Source organism: Acartia tonsa, chromosome 9, assembly GCF_053477335.1.
Source record: "Acartia tonsa isolate MP-2025a chromosome 9, ASM5347733v1, whole genome shotgun sequence".
Taxonomy (NCBI): domain Eukaryota; kingdom Metazoa; phylum Arthropoda; class Copepoda; order Calanoida; family Acartiidae; genus Acartia; species Acartia tonsa.
The window spans coordinates 17,060,674-17,074,187 of record NC_137268.1 but is presented as its reverse complement, the minus strand read 5'-3'; the positions used below and the strand labels follow the sequence as shown (position 1 = coordinate 17,074,187).

General features: G+C 33.3%; 1 protein-coding gene across 1 annotated transcript in view; it reads right to left on the bottom strand.

Annotated features, from left to right (window-relative positions):
• Nucleotides 1-3,227: 3,227 nt before the first annotated feature.
• The window catches only part of LOC145327622 (uncharacterized), a 46,927-nt gene continuing 36,640 nt past the window's right edge, over nucleotides 3,228-13,514 (bottom strand). The window contains exons 29-41 of the mRNA XM_080171161.1: nucleotides 12,259-12,346; nucleotides 11,327-11,403; nucleotides 10,278-10,414; nucleotides 9,822-9,878; nucleotides 8,908-9,083; nucleotides 7,949-8,089; nucleotides 7,648-7,781; nucleotides 7,028-7,200; nucleotides 6,245-6,367; nucleotides 5,561-5,665; nucleotides 5,264-5,386; nucleotides 4,764-4,849; nucleotides 3,228-4,364 (exon numbers count right to left, since the gene is read on the bottom strand). Coding sequence (XP_080027287.1) covers nucleotides 3,990-4,364; nucleotides 4,764-4,849; nucleotides 5,264-5,386; nucleotides 5,561-5,665; nucleotides 6,245-6,367; nucleotides 7,028-7,200; nucleotides 7,648-7,781; nucleotides 7,949-8,089; nucleotides 8,908-9,083; nucleotides 9,822-9,878; nucleotides 10,278-10,414; nucleotides 11,327-11,403; nucleotides 12,259-12,346 — 1,795 coding nt within the window. The 3' untranslated portion in view covers nucleotides 3,228-3,989. The remainder of the gene's footprint in view (nucleotides 4,365-4,763; nucleotides 4,850-5,263; nucleotides 5,387-5,560; nucleotides 5,666-6,244; nucleotides 6,368-7,027; nucleotides 7,201-7,647; nucleotides 7,782-7,948; nucleotides 8,090-8,907; nucleotides 9,084-9,821; nucleotides 9,879-10,277; nucleotides 10,415-11,326; nucleotides 11,404-12,258; nucleotides 12,347-13,514) is intronic.

Below are 13,514 nucleotides of genomic sequence, written 5' to 3'. Positions count from 1 at the left end.
AAACAATCTCTAAGATACATTTTATTATAGAAAAAAATCTTATTACTTTTTAAATTAAAGCTAAAATTTAAAGCTAAGAAACAAAAATTAAATATATTTTTTTTTCATAGAGGTTTAAAAATTGTGAAAAAATGAAATGATTTAAAAAGATTTTGTTAACTTTTTCTGGACAAATGTTTACACCAAAGATATTTAGCATTTTCCCACTTTTAAAAAACTCCAATTAAAAAACCTCTTTTTTGAAACATAGCTTTTCTTTACTTAGGGCATTTCTGACCTTTCATAACGGATAGTTAAAAGTAAATTGCTTGTTTTGAATTTAAAAATGCATGTTGATACTTTTGACGACGAGGTATAATTTTGAAAGAGCGACAGCTCTTTTACTTCTCCCTAGGGAAGATATCCCCACCCACAAAATAGCCTAAACCCTGCCCAGAATAAAGAATTGTACATAAATTTGTTTAAAAATTGCGCAAAACAGGATACGATAAAAGAACATACTTTAATTTTTAGGACTACATTATGGAGATTCTTCGCTTCATTATTGCACATTGTTGTCCTAAGACAAAGGTAAACGATTTCTTAACAGTATTACATAATCAAGTATAATTTTCTTGAATTCTACATATATGATATCTACTATTTATTTTACCCTTATGGGGTGAACAGAATAAACAGGGGGTCTATTTGCTTCAATTTGGATATTGATTGTTTGTGTGTGAGAGTTGTTTATGTATTGATGTGTATGTAGCAGGGTTCTATAAGACAATGGCCGATAAATTTATATACATCCCCAATGATGATACATAAAATAACCTCTTCTGTGCGTTACAATTAGTAGTTGAAACGTTTGGACATTCAACTAAATGAATCAGCCAATCAAATTCAGTAAAAGTCAACGAAAAAAACGTCATTATAAGACTTTTGGGGCTATTTTAATAAACAGCCCAATGTTTCCTTCCTCCCTGGTATATATGCAGGGAGGTAGGGGACAAAAAAATTTTTCTAACTGCTGGACCGATATGGCTCTCCTTTACATTGCAAGTTCTTAAAGGTCCCAGTAACGTTTTTAAAAAGTAGTCCTTTTCGTAACATCGCCCCATAAAGGGCGATTCGTCGTATTTATAAAATGGCTTTTTATAGGTTATTTTAGATTAGGTTATATTGGGTTAGGTGATTGCCCCGCAGGGTTAGAGCCCCCACAGGGGCTAGAAAAATGAGAAAAATACGAAGAATCGCCCCATAAGATGCTATGTTACGAAAGGGACTATACCCGGTTTTTTTTTTTTATATATATTGGGGTGTCATTTCTATCCTCACAAGAAAATCGATTCCATAAAAAAATGCGTATTATTGATGATCAAAGCCGTCAATAACGTACGTACATGAATGACACACAGGCATGTTTCTCTTTGTAAACAAAAATATTTTACATCCCTTATTCCCTGGAGAAAAGTTGTGCTTATCTTTTCACAGTATCTGTTACTTACCTAAGGCAAATGTCAAGTTAAAAAAGAAACTTTCCCAAAATTAGAGCTACTTCTTATCCTTAATAATAAAGTAACAGGATGTGCATAGATGACATATAAGATCTCATAAATGTCTGAACACATAATTTCACAGTATCTGTTGCTTACCTAAGGCAAATGTCAAGTTAAAAAGAAACTTTCCCAGAATTAGAGCTACTACCTATCCTTAATAATAAAGTAACAGGATGTTTAGGTGTGCGTAATTGTCCTATTATATCTAGTAAACCCGCGACCGTGGCTCAACACGTAGCGCAGCCGCTCGTCGTCGGGAAAGTGATAGGTTTGAATCTCGGTCCGACACCGCGTCATAACTGAAGACGTTAAAAATGGTTCCTACTGCTGCTATTTTAGATGCCCGAAATAAATAGTTAGAGTAGGGGAAATGCCTTGGCCCAAAACAGGCGCAACTCATTACCATGCAAATGTTAGGACTTCTCAGACAAAGGTCGTGCAATCAAAGGGAGGGTTGGTTGTCTGATGGGAGTTGATACCCTTGGCGATTGAGCGCGTTACTCTGCACTTTAAAATGCAGAGTATGTTCAAAAAAGACGTGGAGATGACTTGTGCCCAAAGAGTCACCACACCCCTAGAGTCGAGAGTCAATTATATCTCGTAAACGGATTTAATGATAATTTTCACAACTGAACCAATAAGGTTCCCTAAACAGTAAAGCTTTTCATGTGTCCTGGGCAGGTTTTTAACTACTTGAGAAGGTTATTAACACCATCTTAAGAGAAATTACCATTTTATTATTAATATGTGACCTTTAAATTTAGCCTTCCATGAGAAAACCTTTCCTTGTTTGACTTGCTAAAATATAAGGGAAACGGCAACAGACAATAATTTTTAACCCCTTACAAAATAAAGTCTAACTGGTTGATATAAAGGGGAGGGGTAAGTGCAGATTGTTTTAAGAGCAATTATCCCCTCCCTCCCTGTAAAATATGAAGGCCTGCAAATATCTTTTTTAATTTTAGAATTGTTTGGTAATAGATGATAACCGAACTAGTTAGAAATACATGCTGGGTCAGGGATGGGACTGTGGATCCATTATTTTAGGAGTCTTAAACCTTGAACACTAGATCTAAGCTTTTAGTGTTTGCGAAGGATCTAGCAGTTTTTGGCTAACTTTGAGGACCAATTTAGAAAGACGTCACGCAAAAATCAGCAGGATATTTTGGTAGAAATGCACATTACAATGTAAATATTTTGAAAAATTCTCTAGATTATTTTTAAAATTAAAAAAAGAATAGGTAGGTAGGTTTTAAAAATGGATTAACAGGTGTTAAAAAAACACATTCGCTTCATTTCACGAGCAGAGAAAATTTTACACGGCATAATTTGGTGATTCTTCCATTACTTCTTGTTCTATGTGAAAGATAACTCTATCCCAAGATAAAAACACTTATTTTTTCATATAAAGGTTTAATGAAAATTTTCAGTACTTTATGCATAATTTTATGATATAATGATAATAATATAACATCAAACAAATAAATCAGAGACTCAAGAAAAAAAATAACAAAAAGAAACACATGAAAAATAAATAAAAAAAAATGTTTTTACTTTACAAAATACAACATTTATGTGTCAATTATGATGAACCGACTTTAAAGGACAAAATATGAAATGTTCTTAGGTTTTTATTTTAAGAAAAATGGTAAGGAAAGCTTACAGGAATTGAAGAAACTAAAAATATTTTCGTATTATAATAATAAATATAAAAAATAAGTTATAACAACCGTCATGATATTACAGTTTTAACAAATATTCACTATTAATGAATTACTAACATTTTAAAATATGTTGGGAGATTTTGAAAAATAACTTCTTTTCAAATTGTGACTTAAGAGCATTTTTAACATGAATTTTGCTAGGAAAAAAAATACATTTTTTTGTTTAAAAAAACTTTATGTGATATGAAGAATATTCAAAATATTTTAATGAATTTTTGAAAAATGCTTTTCTTACTCTTATATAAGTTATTAAAAATGCTAAGGATTGCTAAATATTTACATATTAAAAATAAAAAAAAACATACAAGTTCTTGAAAAAAATATTACAATATGTGTTAAAAAACTGAAAAAAAAACTCAGAAAGTAACATCTAGGTTAATACCTATTAAGGACTTTTAACAAATCTTAATTGCGTAGATTTTTTTGTTTACATAGTTTATTTCCTGAATACTTAACATAATACATTAAAAGACGAACATAATAAGTATTCTTTAATCACTAAATGAAAAACAATTTCAATAAGTTTAATTTGTTGTAGAACAACATTTTTATACACTTGCATAATATTAATAACTATACAGATATTTCAATATGTAGTTTTTGGCGGCTGTTGAGGCAGCCAGAACCGCTTTAAAAAGCGGCTAATTTCAGGTAATAAGCACAGCTTTTTGAGAGCCGAAAAACAACAGGAAGCCGTTGCTTTCAACAATAAAAATGGCCGGTTTTACCGCTTACTTTTGCGCAGACGTTTTGGTGTGATAGCCGCTTTTTTGGCGGGTCCTTTAACTGGCTTAGTCGGTGGCTTTTTGGCAGCCGGAGCGGCTTTAGCAGCCTTGCCCTTGACCCCTTTAGCCGCTGGGCTTTTTGTGGCGGCTGGTGGCGGCGCTGGAGAATCAACCTTGGCGGGGGTTGCAGCTTTTTTGCCACCCTTTTTGGCGGCTGGCGTTGCTTTGGCCTTTTTACTGCTGGGCGGCTGCGCAATGGATGTTTCACTGGTTGTCACAGAGTCTAGAGAATTTTTGCGCTTGACGCCGCCTTTTTTACCGCCGGCGGCAGCTTTGGGGGGTTCAGGAGAAGCGGGCGTTTCTTCCTCTTCTACCTAAATTTAAAAATCATGAATTCAGATGAAAACGCAAAAACCATTTTTGATACATGGAAACTTCTATCAGTAATAGTTGTAAATTATACATTTATGGCAATCCAAGTTCCTAAACGACTATCCAAGTTATGGAGTAGATAAAAGGTACAAAAAAGCTATTAGAACTTTAAAAGGGTTATAATATTATATAGAAATTTTTTTTAAAATGGACAAAAAACGCCTAACATATGGGGAAATAAAATATAACTACCCCACCTTTGTGGTCCATCCTATGTAAGATTTTATGCCTGAAGCTTCACAACTGTCTTTGGTGGTTTTATGCTATTATCCTGACTTACCCCGCCCTCCCCTAGTAGCTAAGGACAAAGTAATTATTATATGATATATGAAGAAATTTACCTCTACTTGTTTTCCTCCTTTCCCCTTCTTGCCAGTTTTGGGTGTTGCGGCAGGTTTTCTGCCAGGCTTGGCTTTTGTTGTACTTCCTAAATAAACACCATTAATTTTATAGATAAAATCAATAGATTATAGAACTTTATCTAAAAGTAACAGAATGTCTCTTTGTCTGCGTGTGTATAGCAAACTGCTGAACAGATATGGTTCTCCGTTACAGTGGAAAATGAAACTAATAATACTAGGCACATGTAATAGGAAGCCCGTGGATCCAACTTCCATATTAACCCCAAATTAATTTCCTGTACAAACTCCTATTCCTACGCTTTCTAAATCATACTCAACTATTAAAGGAATCACCATGCAAAGTTTGAAATCGATAGGACAATTCTAACATGCCTTTATTAACGAAAAAGCTATTCGATACGGACGAACCGACCCTAATTATAGAAAAGCTTTACTTTTAAAAAGAAGCTATGCGTCTCAAAATTAAAAATCTTAGTTACCTTTTCCCTTGGCGGGGGTGGTCTTTTCTGGTGGTGTGGGTGTGGAGGGGGGTGTCGCCTCCTTTTTGCTTGCAACACCTCCTTTGCCCCCCTTTCCCTTCTTACCAGCAGGTACTGCGCCCCCTGAAAGAAGCAAAATTAAATACTGGCTCATAAAGGCTCAATTGCATATAAACACATACAATAAGTTTTTTGGGATAACCATTTTAAAGCCATAAAAAGATTAATAAAGGCATAAAATTATGTGCTCTAAAATATAATAAAAATAATTAAACTAATCAAAATTCAATAACATGCCTTTTGGAGTTTTGGCGGGGGTTTCTTTTTGTTTAACATCTTCAATTTCATCATCATCCTCCTGACTCTCTGAAGCAGCTTTCTTAGGTCGGCCCTTGGATTTACCTTCAGAAAAAGGAAATCAAGTATACAAATAGAATACGTGTATATAATATATTGACAGGGGAAAATTTGTCGTCAATTTAGGTTTCTAATATGGACCTTATTTATTGGTTCCTTTATCTATTGCAACATACAAGTAACAATATCTCGATTAGTATACATCAAGTATACCTAATCTAAACAAAAATCATTAAACAAAGAAATACATGAAGGGATATAGGGAGAAAGTAAAAGGACATTTTAGGATTTGATTATAGAGATGCCTCGTTTATAACATTGAAGCTTGTTGGCATAAAGAATGAAAAAATCAGATGAATAGGTTAATTACAACATACAATATTTTTGTCAAAAAAGTGAAAAATTATATTGTTTTAAATGGACGTTCTAACTTTCTGGTAACGATTTCAAGTTGCTACGCTTTCTAAATCGTACCTAAATGTTATTGTAATCATCATGCAAAGTTTTAAATCGATTCTAACGTGTATAAATTAACGAAAAGAGCTAACCTTACTGGACCATAATGGAAAAGCTTTGCTTTAATGAATATCTACAAGATAGATAGATACTTAGACGGATAGATACCTGGGGTAGCCTTCTTGACAGATTTGGGGGTAGCTTTGTTTTTGCCAGCAGAGTCAGAGGTTTTGCGCTTCTTGAAGGGAACAGGTACGTCGTCTTCCACTTCATCTAGTAATCCAAGGATACCTAGATAGATAGTTAGTGAGATTGATAGTCAGACATTTGTTAGTGAGATAGATAGCAAGTTAGTTAGTGAGAAAGTTTGAAAGAAAGATAGTAAGATAGACGAGGGATAGAAAGATAGATAGATAAGACGGTTTGTGAGATTGATAGAAAAACATATAGATAGAGAGTGAGATAGAATGTTAAATAAAACGATAGATATATAGTAAAATAGTACACAAGTATCAAGCTTAACCATGAAGGCCATGATAGACCTTAACTAGTTTGGCTACGAATCTTTTTAATATTCGCTGGATCAAACTGGTTTTTAGTAATACTTATCGTATGAAGTAATAAACAATAGGTAAAAATTTAAGTATTAATCCCAGTTTTTATGTTCAGGGCCTTCGGCCTCTTGGCCAATTATCAATTATAGTTTAATGCGATAATAGTTATTTAAAAATCGTATTATAGAAAGCTTTATAAGATTAAAAACTGGTTTAATAGCTTGGAGGGGCAGAAAGCACGGGCTAACAAAACTGGTATCAATTCAATAATTCTTTATTCAATATTCATGGAAAAATGTCTTTAGTTCGATGCTGTACATGATTTTTCAGTATAGCTTACAAGTTCAAATCCAGCGGATATTAATCGGTTTCGAAGCCATAATGAAAATAATTCTACCTTCATCCTCATTGAAGTTAGTGAATGCTTTGGACCGACGGCTGTTCTTAACTTCAGCCACAGCTGCCGCGGCTACGACAGATGGAGCCGCAGCTTTCGGCGCGGCTTTTGGAGTCGCAGCCTTGGGCTTACCCATGGAGTTGCGCTTTGTGGTTACTTGCTGGGTGGCAGACCTTAATATATTATTAAGTAGTTAATTACTAGTTTCAGAGTAATCTTAAATAGACAAATAGGGTATTATCGGTTTCGTCGTAATTTTCAATGTAGGTTTTAATAGGTTATTTTAGGTTAGGTAAATATTAATGATTACCCCGAAGGGGCTAGAAATAGGAGAAATCTACAGTGAAAATACGACAAAACGCCACTTAAGAGGCGATGTCACGAAACTGACAATACCCGACAAATTGATTATTTAAGAATGATAAATATCTATAGGTTAATTATAAGATATTGATATAAATAAATTTGATAAATTAATAATTTTAAGAGGCAGAATTACACATATAGCCATTGAAAATGGAAAAAGATGGATGTTTATAAACGTTGTATGAATTTATTATGATTAAAAAAAAAAAAATATAAATAAATACCTAGCTAGAAAGATATCTAGATGTCTATACCTTGCAATAATAGCACTAGTTCTTGCTGGGACAATCATTGACGCGATAGGAGGAGTGGCTGTGCGCCCCACAGGGGTTGGTGTCCGCTTGGATGGCGTGGGGGTGCGGTTGGATGATGTAAGACTGGTTGTGTCCTAAATTTAAAAAAATGAGATACATCTGCAGACATAGGATTCCTGTGAAAATTAGTCATATTCCCAAAATTTACCAGAAAGTTCGTAATGTCATATTCAAAATATTGATTTTTTAAATACAAATACTTATTCTTAATTATTTAGTGTCAAAACAAAAGCATACATACCTCTTCCTTTTTCTTTGCTTTGCCAGGCGGCCGTCCCTTTGCTTTAATATTGTTGGGTGTGGCTGCGGGTGTTTTGTCCTCGTTAGCAGGTGCTTTCTTCCCTTTACCACCCTTAGGTGTTCCTTTCTCCTTTTTAACCACCTATAAAAGAAAAAACAAATTACTATTAAAAATTAAAATATTTGCTTCCTATTTTTTTTGGTACATCAACTGAAATATTTGTGAAAAACAACTATATGATTATGTAGTATAAAATAGGTCGGTATTGCAGGGGTGTATATTCTGCACAAGATTCATTTTTTCCCCTGCTGCAAATTTTTTATTTTTTCCCCTCATATTTTTTTTCCAGCAAGAAAGGAAATAAAATTGAAAAATATTTTTAAAACTCTTTATTTTATTCATATTATCCCCCCTCCCGCATATTCTTTTAGTTTTTTTCACCAAAAAGGTGAAAAAAAAAAAAAAATGCTTTCAGTTCTCTTAATTTTTACATTTTCCCCTTAACCACATATTTTTATTCCCCCCCCCCCCCTCAGCAGGGTCAAATTTGAAAATATACACACCTGTACTTTGTACTTTTACTTCAGTACTTTCGGTCAGGTTTGGTTAGTCCCTTAGGGATTAGGCTCATAAAAAAACACCCTATTACTTATTCTTAATTCATTTTAATTAAGGTGGTTGTGGGGGGGGGGGGGGGGGATGTAGGTAACAACTCGCTAGGCACTATGTGGAAAAGCACGGATTCTCCTACATTAATCAAATTAAATGTAAAAATTCATGTCCCGTTTTTGTATTGGGTTTTTAAAAATCAGCTTATAGCGTCGAAAATATAAACACAGTCACTACAAAAGAAAAACAAAAGCAATTTGCTTGCAGAATAAAAGGGTCTCTGTCACATGGAGAAAATAGTAGATTATTATACAATATAATTGTACAAAAAGTTCTAAAGTTATAATCACCTCTTTTTCTTCTTCCTTCTCATCTTCTAGGTCACTTTCAGGCGTTGGTGAGGGGGAGGGTGACGGAGGAGCCGCTTTCTTCCGTCCTGGCGTCTTTTTGGCGGAGCCAGCCGACTTAGTGGCACTTCCGACGCCTGGTTTGCGGCCCCGCTTCTTTGCAGGTGACGGCGTTACTTCTAGTTTTTTTTTATACTTTAATAAAAAAGATCGACTGTACCCCCAAAGACATCTTAGATTTAGGGTCATTTTAAAAATAGAGGGGTGGGGGAAGATTTTAATTCACAACCTTATATTTCTCTTTGGGTGGGTAGAAAAATTCATTGTAAAGCAAAGCAATAAATCGAGTTCTTTTGGTTAAGACCGTACAATGAAAAACAAACAGACAAACATTCTGTTACTTATTTATTAAGGACTAGCGGCTACGCCCCTAGAGGCCTCTAGGGGCACTTAAGAAGGAGAGAGTCGAATTTAATAACCCAATTTCTTATTTTGGATTTTTAAAAAAAATTTTAATTTTGGGGGGGGCGAAATTTTTTTTTTTTTTTGGGGGGGGGGGGGGTGCCCCCACTAAATTTTTAATTTTAGTTAAAATAATAAAATAAAAAATTTTTGGGGAGGGGCTTGGGGGTGTCCCACCTTCCCGGGACCTATGAGAAGCTACCCTGTTAAGGAGAACTTGATCGGTTCAGCGGTTAGCGAGATCCTTCGGTACAGACACACAGATACACAGACATCCTGTTACTTTAGTATAAGGATTATTTTTAATAAGTGTATTTATAAACTGCTGCAAGAAATCATAAGCCATTGGTCTAGTTTTAAGCTGCATTGCATAATGCTATGGGCAAGCAAAAAAAATGTATAGGCATGTAGTAAATGAAAAATAAAGTCAGCCTTTTAAGAGAGTATAAAATTGCCTGTCTTCTTAAACTCAATTTCTACATCATCATCAGATTCTGATAGATTATCATCTTCTAAAAATAGATTAGTAGATAAATAAAAATAAAAACTTATATTATATAATTATACAGTTATGTGATTGTAATAGATTTTCATCACCTGGCTAAAAGGATTGCTACATCAAGTGCATTTGGGTTACTCGAAGTAGAGAACCTTTAACTGTTTTTGTTGAATACAATAAAAATATGTTAGCCATAAAGTTAATTCGAAAATGGCTAATTTGTGTTGATAAAAGTAACATTTTCAGAAAAATGTTTGTAAGCATTATTTTTAAGGATACCATAAAACATACAGAATTCAATAATTAACACACAAATGGCACCTTTAAAATAGTCACCATGCTGTTTTTGTAAAAACAAGACAGACATCTAAGTTGCATTTATCACAAGAATATGAATATCAATGAGTCCTACCTTCAGATTCACTGTCTTCAACCTTTTTCTTGGCCGCAGCAGTTTTGGAAGGTTTTGGTGTACTGCTGACAGTGCTGTTGTTCACAGCTGGTTTTCTGGCAGGGGTCTTGGCCAGGGGCAACGGCGCATTCATAAATCTGAAAAAATAATAAATATTAGATAAAGGCTATCTAGTTCTACTCTTTTTCTATAGTTCTTGAATTTGAATTTTTATTTATAATGGATTTAGTGTTCGATATAATTATCCATCTATCCACTGAATTCAAACTATCTATCTATCTATCTATACACTGAATGTCAAACTATCAATCTATCCACTGAATAATGAATATCATACAATCCATCTATCTACTGAATGTCAAACTATCTAATATCTATCCATCTATCTACTGAATGTCAAACTATCTATCCATCTTTCTACTGAATGTCAAACTATTTATTTATCCACTGAATATCATACAATTCATCTATCTACTGAATACCAAACTATCTATCTGTACAATGAATATTAAACTATCCATCTATCAACTGAATGTAAAACCATCAATTTATTTCTAGGATAACTTACTATCTATCTAATTAACCAGATTGGGTGTCCTGTCTATCACAGACATAATTGAAATACCCAACTTTCTATTTGCTAGGTATTTAACTATCTATCTTTCTATTTGGTAGGTATCCAGGGGTGTATATTCTGCACAAGATTTATTTTTTTTCCCCGGCTACAAAATTTTTTATTTTTTTTCCCCCCCTAGTTTTTTCTCTCCAAGTAGGGGAGAAAATGAAAAAATATTTAAAGAACTCTATATTTTACTTATATTATCCCTCATACCACACATTTTTTTAGTTTTTTTCTCCAAGGAGGGGGGGAAATGGAAAAAATGTTTTCAGTTTTCTTAATTTTTACATTTTTTTCCCCTCCAACCACTAATTTTTTATTTTTTTCCCCCCCCCTTAGCCGGGGATCCCATGCAGAATATACACCCCTGTAGGTATCTTAACTATCTATCTTTCTATTTGCTAGGTATCTAACTATCTATCTAACTTACCTAGAATTAGGTATCCTACGTCTGCCAGACATGCTGGTAGTGAATTCTTCATCCCTGAGCCCTGCCAAAGCCATAACCTATAAAAAATAAATAAACATAAGTATACATTCTTACACTAAGATGCTTCTTTACCTACCTATAGACAATAGACATAAGTAATGGTATGACCATACAGAAAGAAGGAAATATCTTCTTTTTATTTTAGCCTAAACATTGTCAAAATTGGCCCTGCTTATGGGGGGGGGGGGATAAAAAAATATAAATATGTTGTTGGGAGAAATAAATGTAAAAATTAAGAGAAATGAAAACATATTTTCTCGTATTTATTCGAATCCGGTGGATAGGAACCGGTTCTCATCCATATGAAAAAACTATGTCTAGCATCGTATTATATCCAGTTTTCTACGAATATAGAAATGTACAATCATAAGATTAAAACCAGTTTTTTTAGCCGGTGCCTCCGGCACCTCGGGGCTAAAAAAACTAGTTTTAATCTTATAATTGTACATTCTATATCCGCGGAAAGCCGTTTATAATACGATACGAGAAATAACTATTACCATTTTTCTCCCCTCCTTGGTGAAAAAACTAAAATAATTTGTGGGAGGGGGGATAATAAAAAAAAATAAAGAGTTCTGAAAATATTTTTCTTTTCTTCCCCTTCTTTGCTGGAAAAAAAAACCAGGAGGGAAAAATATGAATCTTGTGCAGAATATACACCCCTGTTCTAGTTATAGGCCAACAAATAATGTATAACTAGATGTTTTTGTACATCCTTAAGAATTACCGATTTTTTTTTATCTAAATAAACCATAAAAAAACTGAGTTAAGACAAAATGGCTTCGGAATAAAGTAAGTAAAAAAAATGCAGGGATGAATTATAGAAAATATACAATACACTCCTGCAAATGATCACAAATAAAAATACACACCTTAGCCCGCTCGTCTTGTAATTCTGCCTGAAGCTCGGCCTTGGCGGTTTCTAGCATATCGACGCTGCGCTCCAGCCCCTCAACTCTCCTAAATTAATAAACAATGTTATTCTAGATAGTAGCGGAGCGATATCAAGATAAATTTTTAAATGTCTTTGTAATTAAAATTCAAGGATTTTTCTGGAAACTTTCAACCTCAGAAAAAAAGTTTTACAAAAAAAAGATTATTTTCTTTAATTAGGACCTAAAAGAAATTTCAATCATACAAAAGATTTGATCAAAAATGAATTCATAGATTTCCCAAAGAAAATAATTATCTTCAAGAAATCTGTTTAATCAGACTCATTATGTGAATGAAATTAAAACAAGGATGACAACATCCATAAGTAGCGAAGCACAAAAAATAAAATCATAAATGGTAATACATACAAGTAGATTTAAAGTGTATTTATTAATTGATTTATTGGAGAAAATAAACACAAAACCCTGTTTTATTTTGTATAATGATGACAATCAAAGTAAATAACATAAAAGATGCTCATAACAATGGGAAAAATTATTTTGATACTGATATCCCAAAAAAGTTTTAAAATTGGACCAAAAACACCAAAGAAATGATGAAATATGTAAAACATATAAAAATAGCAAAAACCTGCTAAAAAGCAGTCTGACCGCCATACTTGTTTTCTTAAAACGACAGGAAATTTAATTTTTAAATCCTTAACTTAAAAAAATTTGGAAAATTGGACTATATACATCAAAGATATGGAAAAATTTAAAAATAGCCAAAAACCTGCAAAAAGGAAGCCTGACCCTCATGGTTGTTTTCTTTAAACAACAGGAAATTTAATTTTGATATGTATAACTGAAAAAATTTTGGAAATCGTACCATAAACACCAAAGATATGGAGAAAAATGCGAAAAATAAAAAAAATAGCCTAAAACCTGCTGAAAGACAGTCTGACCGTCATAGTTGTTTTCTTAAAAGGACAGGAAATTTAATTTTGATATCTATAACTAAAAAAATTTTAGAAATCGGACCATAAACACCAAAGATATGGAGAAAAATGTGAAAAATACAAAAATAGCCTAAAACCTGCTTAAAGGCAGTCCGACCGTCATAGTTGGTTTCTTTAAAGGACTGAAAATTTAATTTAGATATCTATAACTGAAAAAATTTTGAAAATCGCATCATAAACACAGAAGATATTGAGAAAAATGTGAAAAATACAAAAATAGCCTAAAACCTGCTAAAA